Below are 16878 nucleotides of genomic sequence, written 5' to 3' on the forward strand. Positions count from 1 at the left end.
GTTTATTTTTTAACAAGAGGTTTAAATATATTAACACATATGTCAGCTAAGATTTTTGTTTTTGACCACGAGTATTTTACTGCAAATATTTACAAATATATCACAGATTTGTTGTATTTTTTTTATTTAAATACAAAAGTTTAGCAAACAGGAAAAAAAAGTATGACTGCTTTACATCAAAACAATACAATGAAGGAGAGCCAAAAATGTCTTTAATATGCCCCCTGCCCCCTTTGAATTCAATTTTACATAGTCAAATTAATTAAATAATCAATAAGACTTGCAAAAATCATCAAGTACTGAAAAGCACCATAATGATGACAAATAGCATGATTGTCCATATTTGTACACACATGTGATACTATAAAACAAAACAAAAAACACATAAATAAATAATCTTTTCATTTTTTAATCTTTTGCTATCCTTCATATTTTATCAGCACAATAATTTAACAAGGGTTCTTCCTGGTGGGTGACTCATAAATGTTTACTTAGTTATTGAAGAACCATTTTATATTGTGTTTTAATATAGTGTCTTTTTATAAGACAATCGGTCACTCCTAACAGCCTATTAAGCCTGTTTCATTTAACAGAAATAGAGTAATGAAAGGCTGATGAGTAATTTTACAGTTTTTCATAGCTGACCTATATAGACTAAACTAATACTGAAAGAATGAGCAGCTGTCCAATCCTGCTCTGCCTATTTTTGTCACCTAGTGCTCTTGCAGATAAGTAAGCAGTGAGCTATGACAGTCTGCTTTAAAGTGTTTGACTTCACCACCTTCTGTTTCTTACAGCTAAGCATCTAAAAAAAACAGAATTTAAAAAGGCCACTTGTTTGTTTTATAAAGGTGCAGAAAGAACAAGGATGGAAGCAGGCAAAAATGAAGTAAGTGTCACTTTTTAACAATAACTTTAGAGGTAATCTATTCAGAATGATTCTTCAGTTGTTTACAGACAATTCTGTAACCTCAGTGATTACTTAGTGGTTTTGGTTACTTTTAAAATTGTGATAATTATAAACCAACATGCGTTAAGCAACATATGGCTGACCCGTTTGCTGTAACTCAAGTTATTTTTAACACCATCAACTGTGTCTCCTTCAAACGACCACAAAAAGTATAAATTACTTGATAGTTTCTTCAAACCGTTGAAAGGAAATGGGCCACATGTCCGATTTGACATAAGCAAAACATAATTTTACATTAAAATGACCAGATTTATATAAAAAAAAAGGTTTTTATATGCTTGCTTGTTTTTGACCTCTCTTTTTTATTCACATCTTGTTTTAGATGAGAGACAAATCTGAGGGACAAGATCAGAGACTCACAAATGTTACGCACGTTTCTGAACAGAAGCTCACGGGTGAGGCTTTACCACCCCCAACACCTTTTGTTCAAGGTATGGTGTGCATGCAACATGCCATAATGCAGCCTCAGAATCTTCCTTTAAAATTTTATTGAAAGTATTGAACAGATTTATACCAGTTTCTGTGTAGAAGAGTAAATCATTGCAAACTTTTGTGTTCATAAAAATGAGAAAAAATAGTGTAAAGACAAAGATATCCCATTCTCATCAAGTGGGTGGTCTCTTTTAACTTGTGATTTGTTTTTAACAATTCAGCTCAGGCTGCTTCCTTTGAGGGTCAAGAAACGCCTGCCCGGACCAAAGAAAAAGAAAATGCTGTCAGACCAAAACTCCAAATAACTTTTAGCACTTTTACTGTCAAGAATGGCGAAAATCTGCAAGTGGAGATCCCAGTGGCAGGGAACCCAGTACCAAAGATTGAATGGAAAAGAGACGCACAAGTAGTTAAGGAGACGTCAAGGCTAGAAATTTTAACCAAAGCATCATTAACCATCCTTCATATACGGCGTGCTGCCAGGGAACACTCTGGTCAGTATTCTGTCACAGCAAGTAACAGTGCAGGAGAACACACTGGAGAAGTCACTGTTGTTGTTCTAGAAAAACCAGATCCACCCAAGGGCCCGGTGGTTGTTCATGAAGTTAGTTCTGATTATGCTGTCATTTCTTGGGAGCCACCAGAATATACAGGAGGCTGTCAGCTAGACAATTACATAGTGGAGAAACGTGTGACCACCAGCACAGAGTGGCAGACTGTCTCAACAACAACAGTGAGAACCACAATCAAAATTACCAAGCTGAAAACAGGAAGCGAATACCAATTCAGAGTTTCTGCAGAAAACAGGTATGGGAAAAGTGCTGCAATCACCTCTCCAATTGTCATGGCACAATATCCATTCAGCGTGCCTGCTGCTCCAGGAACACCCTGTGTGTCCTCTGTGACAAAATACAGCATGGTGGTGGAATGGGAACCGCCACTCAGAGATGGAGGCAGCCCTATTATTGGGTATCACCTTGAACGTAAAGAGAAGAACAGTATTTTATGGACCAAACTTAACAAATTAGTCATCCCTGACACTCGTTTCAAAGCAAGTGGCCTAGACGAAAGCATTGAGTATGAATTTAGAGTCTTTGCTGAGAATATTGCTGGACTGAGTCCATCAAGTAAGTCATCTGGATGCTACACTGCAAGAGACCCATGTGATGCACCTGGAAAACCAGAGGCTGTTGTTGTAACCAGAGACAGCATCACGCTTCAGTGGGCCAAACCACAGTATGACGGGGGAAGCTCCATTACAGGCTATGTAATTGAAAGAAAAGATCTCCCAGATGGCAGATGGATGAAGGCAAACTTCACAAATGTCATTGAGAATCTCTTCACAGTCACGGGCCTAACAGGAGGTCAGAGTTATGAATTCCGGATAACTGCAAAGAATGGTGCTGGTGTTTGGAGCTCACCTTCAGAATCTTTAACCATCATGGCTCAGGATGTCATCGAAACACCGACCATACTCATAGATCCAAAGTTTAAGAGCACTATTGTTGTTCAGGCTGGGGAGACATTTGCTATTGATGCTGATTACTTTGGAAAGCCTCTCCCGGAAATAATGTGGCTAAAAGATGGAAGAGAGATTGACAAGGTTACACCGAGAATGGAGTTTAAAAACACCCTGACTCATACCACTCTCACTGTCAGGGAATGCACACGTGTGGATGGAGGACGCTTTGCTTTGAGTCTTAGTAACATAGGAGGAAGTACATCTGTTTCAGTTAATGTGAAGGTCTTGGACAGACCTGGTCCACCTGATGGTCAACTAAAAGTTAAGGTTCTGAGTGCAGAAAAGTGCAATCTTTACTGGAATCTCCCAATAAATGATGGAGGTGCTACTATCACTCACTATATCGTTGAAAAAAGGGAGACAAGTCGTGTCACATGGACATGTTTAGACTCAAATATTGAAGCTGTGAGCTACAAAGTTTCAAAACTGGTACCTTGCAAAGAATATGTGTTCAGAGTTGCTGCAGTGAACAAGTTTGGTGTGGGTGAATTCTTGGAATCTGAGCCCTTTGTTGCCAAAAATCCTTTTACAACACCCAGTGCTCCTTCAAGCCCTACTGCCAGTGCAGTAACTAGTGACTCTGTTCTGCTAACATGGGAGAGGCCTGTGAGTGATGGGGGCTCAGAGATAGATGGCTACATTGTGGAGAAGATTGATAAAGAAGGCGTCAGATGGACCAAATGCAACAAGAGACGGCTAAATGACTTGTGTTTCAGGTGTACAGGGCTGACAGAAGGACATTACTATCAGTTCAGAGTTCTTGCAGAAAATGCAGCTGGTATGGGTACACCAAGTGAGCCAAGTGAGTACATAAAAGTATGTGAAGCTAGTTATCCACCCGGTCCACCTACAAACCTAAAGGTCACAGACTATTCAAGTAGCACTGTGTCTCTGACTTGGTCAAGGCCCTTCTATGATGGTGGAGCACCCATCACTGGATTTCTGGTTGAGATGAAGGGTTCAACAGACGAGGAATGGACTACATGTACCCCAAACACAGGTATAGAGGACACAAACTACACTGTGAAAACACTAAGAGAAAACACAGAGTACAGTTTTCGTGTAAGAGCCATAAATGCAGCAGGTGTTGGAGAGCCAATGGATTTACCTGGATCTGTACTTGCAACAGAAAAAGTTGAGGCACCTGAGATTGAGCTGGATAGTGCTCTGAGAAAGATTGTAAATGTTCGAGCAAGTTCCACTTTACGACTCATTGTTAGCATCAGGGGAAGGCCAGAACCAGAAGTGAAATGGTCAAAAGAGGGTGGAACTCTGAGTGGGCGAGCTCAAATTGAGGTCACCAACTCCCACACTGTTTTAATTATAGAGAATGTCAACAGAAATGACAGTGGAAAGTTTGTGCTGACTGCTGAGAACTGTGGTGGCTCAAAATCTGCTTTCATCAGTGTTAGAGTTTTGGACTCTCCAAGTGCACCATCAAATTTGGAGATAAAAGATGTAAAGAGAAATTCTGTATCACTTTCATGGGAGTCACCTCTTTTTGATGGAGGAGGTAAGATTTCACATTACATTATAGAAAGGCGAGAGGAGTCCAGGAAAGCATTCACAAGTGTCTGTAGTGACTGTGCAAGAAATTCCTATAAGATTGACAATTTACAGGAGGGATGCTTTTACTATTTCCGGGTCTTGGCTGTAAATGAATTCGGAACTGGACTTCCAGCAGAAACCGCTGAACCTGTTAAAACGTCTGAGGTTCCTCAGTCTCCTGGCAAAATATCATTAAGCGAAGTCTCTTGCAATAGTCTAAGACTCTCTTGGGAAAACCCTGATCATGATGGAGGGAGCAGAATTTCCTCTTACATTGTAGAAATGCAAACTAAGGGAGATAATACATGGATATCATGCTCAGAGAGTAGGGCACCAGAACTGCTTATTGAAGGTTTGACAAAAGGAAACGAGTATTTTTTTAGAGTCAGTGCCATAAATGAGAAAGGAAAGAGTGAACCAAAGACCCTATTGGCACCTGTTATGCTTAAGGATAACAGTGCCAGTCCAGTTATTCTTCTCTTGTCCAACACATTTAATGTGAAGGCAGGTAATGATCTGGGAATTGATGTTCCATTTAGGGGGCTTCCACAGCCAACAGTGGTTTGGAAAAAAGATGGCAATATACTGAAAGAGACAAGTAGGGTAAATGTACAAACATCTGACTCAACATCTCAGATCAAAATCAAAGATGCATCCAGGACTGATGTTGGTGTTTATGAGGTGACCCTGACAAACTCTGTTGGAACCACATCAGCTGAAATCTTTGTGAATGTCTTTGAGAGACCTGGACCTCCTACTGCCCTCATTTTGGACGAGTTGAGTGCTGACTTTGTATCTTTGTCGTGGCAGCCACCACTATACTCTGGTGGATGTCAGATCTCTAATTATGTTGTTGAGAAACATGACACAAGCAGTACAGTATGGCAGACTGTCTCAGCTACAGTTGCAAGAACATCAATCAAAATTTCTCGATTGACCCAGGGAACTGAATACCAATTTCGTGTTGCTGCAGAAAATCGCTATGGAAAAAGCCAATTTGTGGAAACACAAACTGTTGTTGCACAGTATCCTTTTAAACCACCTTGTCCACCGATACACCTCCATGTTGAACTGGCCTCAAAGTCAGCTATTGTCATTGCTTGGAACAAACCAGACAGCGACGGCGGCAGTCCCATTGTTGGCTATTATATTGAAATCAAAGATCAAAGCAGTATTCTGTGGACAAAACTAAACAAAATTCCAGTAACAGAGAATCGATATAAGGTGACAAGTGTAGAAGAGGGTCTTGTCTATGAATTTCGTGTCAGTGCTGAAAACATTGCTGGTGTGGGACCCTGCTGTAAACCCTCTGAGCCTGTTGCAGCCAGGGATCAGTGTGATTCACCTGGCAATGTCACAGTTACCAATATAACTAACACGTCAGTATTGCTGTCATGGGTAAAACCAGAATATGATGGTGGAGCTAAAATAACTGGATACATTGTTGAGCGTAGAGAACTTCCAGACAGTTGTTGGCTCAAGTGTAACTTCACAAACTTATTGGACACCTACTTGGAAGTCACAGGCCTTGAAGAGGGCAAACAATATGACTTTCGTGTTATTGCGAAGAATGCAGCAGAGCTTCTCAGTCTACCCTCTGACAGCACTGGACCTGTAACAGTACAGCATGATGTGGAGCCACCCAGAATTATAATTGATGATAAATTTAAACAAGTGGTGATTGTCAAAGCAGGAGACAGCCTTAAAATAGATGCTGAAGTTGTAGGAAGCCCTAACCCAACTGTGTTCTGGCTGAAAAATGGACGAAATATTTGCACAACAGGAAGGGTTGAGATAACTACAACAAAGACAAATACTTCTCTACTCGTAAGAGAGTGTGTTAGGAAAGACTCTGGACAGTATACTCTGACCCTGCAGAACACAGGGGGCACCATATCTAAGGTTGTTACCTGCAAGGTATTGGACAGGCCAGGTCCTCCTGTTGGACCTCTTCAAGTAACTGGATTGACAGGAGAAAAATGCACCCTGTCCTGGGACCCTCCTAATGAGACTGGTGGTGCTGAGATCACGCATTACATTGTCGAAAAGTGTGAAACCAGCCGTGTTTCCTGGACTCTAGTATATGATGACATAGTGGCGACTACATGTAAGATAACAAAGCTGCTCAAGGGAAATGAATATCTGTTTAGGGTGAGGGCCGTCAGCAAACATGGAGACGGTGAGATATTAGAAAGTGAACCAGTCAAGGCCATAGATCCCTTCAATGTCCCATCTGCTCCAACGGATGTCGAGGTTACAAGTGCAACTTGTGAAACTATGACTGTATGCTGGAGGAGGCCTGCCACCGATGGTGGTAGTCGCATTAGTGGGTACATTGTAGAGAAAAGGGAGAAGCAGGGTGTCCGCTGGGTTAGGGTTAATAAAAAAACTGTCTATGACCTACGAGTCAAAGTCACCGGCCTGCATGAGGGATGTGAGTATGAATTTAGAGTCTTTGCCGAGAATGCAGCTGGTCTAAGTGAACCTAGTTTACCCTGTCGTCTTACTATGGCAGAAGATCCCAAGTTTCTACCTTGTCCTCCAGCAAAGCCCATCATAACAGATTCCTCCAAGTCTTCAATGACTCTGATGTGGAACAAACCACTATTCGATGGTGGAACGCAGATCACGGGGTACAATGTTGAGTTCAGAAAAACAACAGAGGAAGATTGGACTGTTGGTGTTAACAACACTGACAAGACAGAGTCTACAGTAACTGGACTCACCACTGGGTCAGAATACGTTTTCATTGTCAGATCAATTAACAAGATTGGCATCAGTGATCCCAGCCCTGAAACAGATCCTGAAGTAGTCATGGACAGAGAAGAGATACCCAGGTTCGACATCAACCCTGAGATGAGAAAGACGTTGCCTGTAAAAGCTGGAAGCTCCTTCACCTTGACTGTTCCATTTGTAGGCAAACCACCTCCCACTGTGTCATGGGACAAAGCGGGAGTAGATCTTAGAATCAGAGGAATTATCAGCACAAGCAGTTCCATCACATCTATCAGCATTGAACAAGCAACACGGGATGACTCTGGTAAATACAAGGTCAAACTGCAAAATGTTGCTGGTTCTACATCGTTAACCCTGAATGTGAGAGTTTTGGATTCACCTGGACCTCCAGCTAAGATAATAGTTAAAGATATCACCAAGAACTCTGCAACTGTTGCATGGGACATTCCAGAGAATGAGGGAGGGGCTGCAGTAACAAACTATTTTGTTGACCTAAGAGATATTAGCAGAAAGGGATGGACAAGACTCACAGACAAGTGTAAGAGATTGTCATATAGGATCTCTGATCTGGAGGAAGGAGGAATCTATTTCTTCCGAGTCACAGCTGAAAATGAATACGGCATTGGGGTTTCAGCTGAGACCAAAGAAGGAACAAAGATAACAGGTATTTTTTTAACAGAGACATACACATCCATAATGCTACACTGAACTAAAATGTTTGACATTGTGCTTAAAATGGCGTCTGTCTTTGTTTTATTCCAGATACAACGGAGTTGGAGACAGACCAAGGGGCTTAGTGTGTGTTTTTAAATCCTGCTTTTCTTTTTTCCCCCTTTTTTAAACTTCTTTTTTTCTTCTTCAAATTAAAAAATAATTATCACCTGACAATGTTGACATCCCCAATTCTTTCTCATGAATCTTGTATTTGTTTTAATTTGTTGCTTTGATAGTAATTTGAGTTTAATGTAAGAAATGTTTATTATCTAGTAAATACCAAATGACTTATTGAACTAAATGGAAATATCTTCTAGTAAACACTGTTTGTGCCATTTTTAGTGAACTCTCCAATAAACCCATAAGTGTAGAACTTTTAAGCCAGAACAAAAGTTAATCAGTTGTCCTGTTTTCTTTGAAGTTCTTAAATTATGATGACTTAAAACTCTTGCTAGTGGGGGATTTCAACTGCAGTGGACAGCAGAATCTGATCTACAATAGATAATCTTACAATGTTGAAAAAGTACTGTGCTTCTCAAAATAAAAAAGTCAATTTGAGAAGAATTTACATATTTTAAAAGTAAAAGTTAAACCAGTTGACAACTTTTTTTTGCACTTCTCTGATCTAACCAGTCTGGATCAAATAAGAATCCACACAGACGTGTTTACCAAGCAAAATTTAAAAAATAAAATAAAAATAGGAAAAGAGGCATTACTTATAGGCTTTGTAAACAAATAAATGATTTAGCAAATCTGGAAAAGAAATACATTTTATACAAACTAATTAAGTGTTGAGGTTGTAATTGTAAACACTTTTAAATTTGCATAGAAATAAAAAATAAACCAGTAATAAAGGAAAAGAAATAAAATGGTATTGTCCTGGTGAGCTGTTGTTAATAAAGTTTGAATGTGTGCAAAAGCATAGTTTTCTCCAATTTCATTGTCCAAGTGGACAGTGACAGGAAAACTTACTTTTTCAAACATCTTATTAAAGACTTGGACACAGGCTTCATTCTCTATGGTATCTTTACAACATTCACATTTAATTGGTTTGTAAAACATTAAAGTGGCAAGCTATTTAAAGTATATAAGTAAACAAAACATTAAATCAAAGATATAGATTATATAATATTCAAAGAATACAGAGAAAGAAATGGCTAATAACAAATAATACCCACAAACATATGCACTAATATGTGCACACACAACTGGAACTAAAATATAATAGTTTTTAAAATTATTGTTAATTTTGTACAAACAATGAATAAGTTAAAGGAATAAACCAAATTCAACAATTGAGTAAATAATTCGGTCATACTGTGGAGTTATATATGGAAAAGAACAATACATGTATTTTTTTGAGTACCGTTTAAGTTATTTTTTGTCTAATATTGTTGAAAAAACGTGGGCACATATATTAATTTACAAACAGTAAATATAAAATACAAAATATTCAAATTTTGCTTAGAAAATTTGTAAACCTTGTAAAGCGAAAACCTTTTTTTATGTGTGTTGTCAGTAAAAACAGTTACGTAGTTTCAGGAAGAAGAAACTGACGGGATTGGCTGGTTAAGCAAACTCACCTATCCAGTCTGTAGTTTGAACTGCAGCAAAGCAAAACAAAACACAGAGTGAATTTTCCTGTCAAAAAAGTTGAAGATGGGAGCCACAGCCAGTCAACTTGATACAGGGAAGCTATCCGAATATGAAGTAAGTGTACAAAATGCAGTTCAGGTAAAGTTTTTGAAAACAATGGATGGCAGTAAGAGAATAGTACTCTATATCTAACGAGACAAAAAGCTACTAACTATTTGACAGGGGAAGCAAAAATTACTAGTACTACCAAGATTTTGCTTGTTCAACCTGTTTTTGTTTGTACAGGTGTTAGTTTCAAGTCAAATGGAAAAAAAATGTAACTTTTTTATTCTTCTTTTATAGGCTTGTGACTTTCAAATGCAGTCTTCTTTAACTTTTAGGAGCTAACCTTCCTTACAAAACAAGAAATTCTTCTGTAAGTGCAGATTTTTTTATAGAATTTAAATCTGAAATGAATGTACTTTGTGGTTAATTGCTGTCACCTTTCAGTGCTTACAAGAGATTTGACAAACTGGTGCCGAAGGAGGAAAAAAATCGTATAGATTACAGAGTTCGCATGGAGGACATCCTGGAGCTGCCTGAACTCAAGGTGATGTGGCAATTCACATGAAAACATTCAGTTTCTTTTCTGGCTTCATGGTGGCTCGTGGGGTTTTTGCTGAGGAAGTTGCTCTGGTGAAATAAATAAACAAAAAATTCAAACTGGTTTGACTCTTGTTCCGCTTATAGTTCAACCCTTTTAAAGAGAGAATCTGCAAGGTGTTCTCCACATCTGACAAAAAGGATGGAAGCCTCGACTTTGACGACTTCCTTGATTTTTTAAGTGCATTCAGTGAATCAGCAACTCTGGAAATCAAATCTCACTATGCATTCCATATATTTGGTAAATACCATGACAAATTTAAAGTTGGCACAAAAATATGTATGTAAAATTCCACTTTAAAAAAAAGTTTTTTATTGCATTAACTAGTTTGATCATTTCTAGACTTTGAGGATGATGGGACCCTTGGTCGTCAGGATCTGAAGCAACTGGTTAACTGCTTGACTGGTAAGGCAGATAAGACAAGCCTAACTGCTGATGAAATGAAACAGCTCATCAACAATGTGAGTTCATCTGGGCTTCTTTTCCTTTCAAGTTTGGGGTGTACCTTAATCTCCCTTGAATGTCATTTAGATTCTCGCAGAGTCAGACATTGACAAGGATGGAACTGTGAACCTCTCTGAGTTTCAGCATGTCATTTCAAGATCACCAGATTTTGTCAGGTGAATGAAGCCTTTATCCATGTCATCACTACTATATCCCCTTGCAGTTTATTCAGAATCGTTCTGCATGTTCTAACATTTTCTATAACATTGTTTTTGCAGCTCATTCAAGATTGTACTGTAAAGCTCTTGACTGGACACTGCTTTAAACATTGTAAGTTACTTTTAAGTCTAAAGATTGTTTTTTACGGCCCTGCCTTAAGTTTTACTTAATTGTGAATTAAAAATTCTACTTTTTTTTCAAAGATGATGTCTTGTTTAAATTGTGTGGTACAATGTTTTTTCAGAGGTTTTGTGGGATGTTCAGGAAGAAATTCTTTCCCATTTGTATTTGCAGCAGAAGTGTTCCAGGGGTCACACAACCACACCAACAATGCGCCCTGAAAAACTCCACACGCTGGGGTTCATCTAAACTTCTAAATGATTGGTGTCCAAACTGGCCATATTCACATGAAAACAAAGAGTAAAAAAAATTAGACGTTTACATCAAGTCAGCACAATATAATTTTGTACTTAAATTCATTCAACTTCTAATCCGTTTTGTCCCTTTCGGGTTCACGGGGTTTATTCATACAGCTCAATAATACAACACAGTTGTCTCAATGCGCTTCCTCAATGGGCTTCACACCGGCAATTGTACAAAACCTACTGGGTTCTCACATTCATACATAGATAAGTGAAGAACAGCTGCTTTCAGGAAGAGTCTGTGCTGCCAGCACCGCCCCAGGCTGACACAGAATGTCTGTTCAATTTGATGATTGGTCTCAAGGTTTAAATTTGGTTAAACGTACCCCACCCAAGTATAAAGACAGGGATGGACAGTCAAGAAAAAGATAGCATATTCGCCAGAGATTTATTTTTCTAAGAATAAAAATTAAACCTTTTTCTTTAGGCAAAAAAAACCCCCACATTTAATCCAAAGACTGATTTTTTTTTATTGAGCAATCAGGAAACTGTTAGAATCAATTTTACTATACAAATGCAAGCTTTTTTAAAATTTTGTTTGAAAGAAACATTTGAATGTAAAAAAAAAAACAGTTTTAAAAGGAAATAACTATGTGAGTGATCTGTTTATTGTCAAACCCATTGCACTGCTGAGCTACATAAAGAAAATCATATTGAAATATATATATTCTAAAAAACAAAATGAAAAATAAAAAAATTTAGAAAAAGAAAGGGGATTTTAACTTTCCATGATTAATAAATAATAACAAGCACGTGCACGCACATGTAAACACAATTACGATACAATAGTTGTAACACTATGGTGGAAAAACGGAAACAGTCTTTATCTACAGACATTACGTAAAAAACATACAAACTATTCAAATGTTCCTCACAGAAACGAAGCACAACATTTGTGAGCAGTGGCGCCCTTTTTTGTATGTGTGTTGCCATAGAAACCGTTACGTAGTTTCATAAAGGAAGAACCGACTGGAAACGGACTTGGCTATAACCGGAAGTAGGTAATGCGATCTCACTTCGAGTGTTTTGTAGTTGAAACTACCAAAACAAAACTAAAAGCGACTTTTTCCAGTTTAAAAAGCTGAAGATGGGAACCACAGCCAGTCAACTCGATAAAGGGATGTTATCCGAATATCAAGTAAGTGTAAAAAGTGCCGTCAAAATGAAGGTAAATGGAGGAACAGACACAGTACGGCGACATTATTTTGCCATAAGCGGAAAAAAGCTCTAAAAGATTAATTTGACAGGGGAAAAGAAAAAAAACCCTATGTTTAATACCACCAAGATTAGGTTAGTTCTTTTTTTAAGCCATTCGTACTTATGTTTGTATGTGAGCTTTATGTAAACTTACCGTAAAGCCAGGCGGAACCTTTTGTTGTTTTTCATAAATGTGTCACTTTCTAATGTAGTCTTTTATACTTTTAGGAGCTAACCTTCCTAACAAAGCAAGAAATTCTTCTGTAAGTAGAGATTTTACATTTTTTTACATTTCTGTACTTTATGGCTGATTTGCTGTCGCCTGTTTCAGTGCTTATAAGAGATTTAGCGAGCTGCTACCGAAGGAGGAAACAAACGGTATAAGTTACAGAATTCCCATGAACGCCATCCTGGAGCTGCCTGAACTCAAGGTGATGAGGCAATTCACATGAAAACATTGTTGTTGTTTTTCATGGTGACTCGTGGAGATTTAGTTGAGGAAGTGGCTCTAAATCTAAACCGATCTGACCTTTGTTCCTGTCATAGACCAACCCTTTCAACGAGAGAATCTGCAAGGTGTTCTCCACATCTGACAGCCACGATGGAAGCCTCAACTTTGACGACTTCCTCGATCTTTTGAGTGCCTTCAGCGATTCAGCGACTCTGGAAATCAAATCTCACTATGCATTCCGTATTTTTGGTAAATAAAATGACAGAAAAATGTATGTAAAATGCCCCTTTTTTGTTGTTGGGTTAACTATTTCATCCTTTCTAGACTTTGACGATGATGGGACCCTTGGTCGTCAGGATCTGGAGAAACTGGTTAACTGCTTGACTGGTGGGACAGGGGATACAAGCCTAACTCCTGATGAGATGAAACAGCTCATCGACAACGTGAGTTCATCTGGGCTTCTTCTCCTTTCAAGTTTGGGGTGAAGCTTAATCTCCCTTGAATGTCATTTAGATTCTTGAAGAGTCAGACATTGACAAGGATGGAACCGTGAACCTCTCTGAATTTCAGCATGTCATTTCAAGATCACCAGATTTTGTCAGGTGAATGAAGCCTTTATCCATGTCATCACTACTATATCCCCTTGCAGTTCATTCAGCATCGTTCTGCATGTTCTAACATTTTCTATAACTTTGTTTTTGCAGCTCATTCAAGATTGTGCTGTAAAGACCTTGACCGGATCACAGAAATACTCAGCTGTAACTTTCATTGTAGTGTCAGTTATAAGTCCAATGATTTTCACAGCTCCGCCTTAAATTTCTACTTACTTGTGAATTAAAATTTCTAAGCTCTTTTTAATGTCTGTATATAAATAGTTTATTATACATTGTGCTTAATTTCCAACGTCTTTATTATACTAAATAAATACAAAATCTCAATTGTTAGAATACTTGTTTGGTATAAAATGTTACTCTCCATGTTTATTGAGAGGTTTTGTGGGATATTCAGGAGCAAGTCCTTCCTCATTGGCAACTGCAGCAAAGGTGTTCCAGGGGCCACACACCACGCCAACAACATGCAGCTGCTGCGCCCTAAAAAACTCCACACGCTGGGGCTCATCTGAACTGCTAAATGATTGGTGTCCAAGTTGGCCATATTCACCTGAAAACACAACGCAATGAGGAGTCATACAGATATAGGCTTTAACACCACATCTCAATTTCATTGGTGGTCTTAAAAGTTTGAGCCTGGTTAAACGTACCCCATCCCCAAGTATAAAGATCCCCAGAAGCTGAAATCAGAAATAACAAAAAAAAAAGATTATTGACATACATTTGTCAAACATCGATCTAAGATGGACATAAACCTTGTAAAGAGACTCTTACTTGTTACTGCAGCTGTATGCCGTGAGCCACAACTCACTGTTTTGACCTCACATAATGGAGTGACATCAAACAGGGCTGGGAACGCTTGGATTGAAATGAATACTTCTTCCTGGTGTGTGCTGCTATTTTGGCTTAATTCTCCTATTCAACGTAGATAATGACACAAAAGACTTTAAGATATGACAATGGACATCTAAAGCAACTTAATAAAAACCTAGGCAGTGGCATTTCTATTCTTTCTTATAGCTAATGCTGTTCTTAGCATGGGAAACTGATTTTTGTTCATCTTAAATATTAGTTTTTATTTATATTGAACAGTAGAAAAAAATAATGTATTGCTTGCAAACCTTCCTGTTGGTCCGTCTTCTTTTCTGAAGTTTTTCTCAGCCTTTGTGATGGAAGTCCAAGCTGTCCACTTTCATTCCAGCCCCACACATAAAGGTCTCCAGCATCTAAGAAGGAATATAAACGCAGTTCAGTTTGTTGTCAAAAATGTCTTCTATCACTTTTACACTGCACCTGCGATGCCTTCAGGGCCTACCACTAATGCAGACAGAGTGCCATCCTCCTGCAGATACAGAGCTCATCTTCATCCCCCACAGAGCCTCCACTGTCCTGGGCTCCTCCTCAGGGAGGAGTCCTCCGTGTCCCAACTGACCATGACTGTCATAAAAAATGAAATTAAAAAAAGGCATGCAAACAAATTATTAAAAAAACACACAGAGATACACACAATTAGGGCTGCACAACATGAAAAGGAAACTGCTGTGATCAATATTCACAACATGACTTGCAATACATGAACAAATAGCTGAACAAAATACAAATAAAACATAATCCCCATTTCACTTCAATAAGTCAACACCACTTAAAATATACTCCAAATGACCCTCAACTACATAGCAGGCAGGCAGGCAGGCATCTAACATAACAGGGCTCCATTCAATTGATTAATGACATCCGATTGGTCAAATGCATAAAGCTATGCAATTCGTTAATGTATGCTTCACACTGCCATGAGATTGTTTTAGCATTTGTGTAAACATTTAAGGTAACTTTGTGATTTATGGTGTTTAGTTAGCAGGACGCTCCTGCTGTACCTTCCCTGTCCCCAAGTGTAAACAGCTCCAGTTGCAGTGAGGAGGATGACATGCTCTCCACCCAAAGCGAGGCTCTTGGCTTGCATGTGAGGTGACAAGGAGTGGAAGAACGGAGGTTTGGAGGCTATATAACCACCAGGAACCAGTGGCAAATTGACAGCTGCTAAAAAAAAATAAGAACATAAGGAAAGCAAAGACATTGAGTACACTGCTGTTTGTTATTTAACCCTTGTGCTATCCTAGGCATTTTAACATTGGGAGTGGGGTCATCTAGACCCCACCAGACAGTGCGCTGAACTTTTTTCTTCAATGGTTTGTGATCTTCACTGGTTTCCATGGATTACATGAAATCCTCTCCACCTTTGTCATGGTAGGAATAACACGTCAATGGTCATCTTGACCCCATAGGATCAGGATGGCACAAGGGTTAAACAAGATGCAACTGACCAGAGCTCTTTGACTGGGTGTCAATGCCCATGGTCCATGATGGAGTTTCATCGCTGCTCTGCAGATCCCAGCACTCAACTCTGTCCAGGAAAGCGAGTGTGAGGTGGGACTCACTGATGAAAACATCTCTGCAGCCACGGCTTTGTTTTATAACTCCTCTGCAAGAGTCATTAACGAAACCTGCCACACACACGCAGCCGGCGTCTGATAGACAACAACAAAAATGTTATTCCTAGAAAACAAAAATCAATAAATAACTGTTTCAATCGGGATTTTGAAATCTGACCATCCGAATGCAGCGATGCTCTTCTGCTCCAGCTTGCTCGGATTTGACTAAACTCAAAACAGCGACCATCTCTGTTCACGTGACCTTTCAGCTCAGTCGGACTGCTCAGCCTTTCCTCGGCATCGAGGCCGCTGTATTCTGGATTATTTTGGGTTTGAATTTGTTGAAAAGCATTAAAACCAAACCCAAACCAGCGCATTACATCGGCTTTTGCGTCTTTAAAGGGTTTGTTTCAGAAACTTTTGGGCAGTAGATACAAGACGATTCGGAAACGTCTGCGCATGCGTTGTTGTACTTTTGAATAGCTTTTTTCCCCGTTCAAAAAAACTTTATTTAAAAAAAAGGAAGAAGTAGTTGACAATAGCGTAGTATTTTAAAATTAGAAATAAAAAAAAGTGATAGAAAAAAACAAAATAGGTTGTCATTTTTAAATCCATTGTTGGTAATTTTAGCATGATTCATTTTAAAATCTGAATTAAATGAAAACCGAACAGACAAATGAAAACTTTGTATTAGTCCACCCCAATGTTTTTTAATACAACTGATTAAAAATACAAGTTAAAGCTATATTATTACCCATTTTAATTTGGGTCATAAAGAAAAATAAAATGTACATGTAAGAAAAAGGAATGCCATAAGGATGAAGATGCAAGTCTAGAATAAGCAGTTACAGTTTCTGGAAGTGTATAAAAAATTGAAAAGGGAAGAAGTTAATATTTTCTTTAAAGCAGAGTAAAATAAAAAATAACCAGGTAGTTTGCATGTA

General features: G+C 38.6%; 4 protein-coding genes across 8 annotated transcripts; 3 read left to right on the forward strand and 1 right to left on the reverse strand.

Moving 5' to 3' along the window:
• Positions 1-703: 703 nt before the first annotated feature.
• Positions 704-8319, forward strand: LOC101157365 (titin). Its single transcript, XM_011476294.4, has 4 exons — positions 704-889; positions 1293-1401; positions 1624-7872; positions 7971-8319. The coding sequence occupies exons 1-4, from the start codon at positions 869-871 to the stop codon at positions 8003-8005; spliced, it is 6414 nt and encodes a 2137-aa protein (XP_011474596.1). The 5' UTR covers positions 704-868; the 3' UTR covers positions 8006-8319.
• A 1134-nt stretch (positions 8320-9453) lies between these two features.
• LOC101169107 (calcium and integrin-binding protein 1-like) lies at positions 9454-11271 on the forward strand. Of its 2 annotated transcripts, XM_004069725.4 has the most exons (8): positions 9454-9632; positions 9899-9933; positions 10008-10107; positions 10248-10401; positions 10504-10622; positions 10693-10781; positions 10884-10935; positions 11119-11271. In XM_004069725.4, the coding sequence occupies exons 1-7, from the start codon at positions 9582-9584 to the stop codon at positions 10903-10905; spliced, it is 570 nt and encodes a 189-aa protein (XP_004069773.1). In that variant the 5' UTR covers positions 9454-9581; the 3' UTR covers positions 10906-10935; positions 11119-11271. The 2 variants fall into 2 exon arrangements, with proteins under 2 accessions (XP_004069773.1, XP_078805029.1); XM_078948903.1 differs by lacking the exon at positions 9899-9933 and having other exon boundaries at positions 9520-9632.
• A 344-nt stretch (positions 11272-11615) lies between these two features.
• Positions 11616-14629, forward strand: LOC101168863 (calcium and integrin-binding protein 1). 3 transcript variants are annotated; one of them, XM_011476297.3, is made up of 8 exons: positions 12187-12247; positions 12319-12384; positions 12672-12706; positions 12775-12874; positions 12990-13143; positions 13219-13337; positions 13408-13496; positions 13599-14629. In XM_011476297.3, exons 2-8 carry the CDS (start codon positions 12334-12336, stop codon positions 13618-13620), a joined length of 570 nt encoding a protein of 189 aa, XP_011474599.1. In that variant the 5' UTR covers positions 12187-12247; positions 12319-12333; the 3' UTR covers positions 13621-14629. The 3 variants fall into 3 exon arrangements, with proteins under 3 accessions (XP_023811701.1, XP_011474599.1, XP_011474600.1); XM_011476298.3 differs by having other exon boundaries at positions 12188-12243; XM_023955933.2 differs by having other exon boundaries at positions 11616-12384.
• rccd1 (RCC1 domain containing 1) lies at positions 13746-16421 on the reverse strand. Of its 2 annotated transcripts, none has more exons than XM_004069723.4 (8): positions 16113-16421; positions 15827-16030; positions 15380-15542; positions 14821-14942; positions 14627-14731; positions 14280-14420; positions 14156-14185; positions 13746-14055 (listed from the first exon to the last, which is right to left on the reverse strand). In XM_004069723.4, exons 1-8 carry the CDS (start codon positions 16309-16311, stop codon positions 13862-13864), a joined length of 1158 nt encoding a protein of 385 aa, XP_004069771.1. In that variant the 5' UTR covers positions 16312-16421; the 3' UTR covers positions 13746-13861. The 2 variants fall into 2 exon arrangements, with proteins under 2 accessions (XP_004069771.1, XP_011474597.1); XM_011476295.4 differs by having other exon boundaries at positions 15380-15539; positions 16113-16420.
• Between the last annotated feature and the right edge of the window lie 457 nt (positions 16422-16878).

This window comes from Oryzias latipes, chromosome 6, assembly GCF_053564925.1.
Source record: "Oryzias latipes strain Hd-rR chromosome 6, Olatipes_Hd-rR_3.1".
Classification (NCBI taxonomy): Eukaryota; Metazoa; Chordata; class Actinopteri; order Beloniformes; family Adrianichthyidae; genus Oryzias; species Oryzias latipes.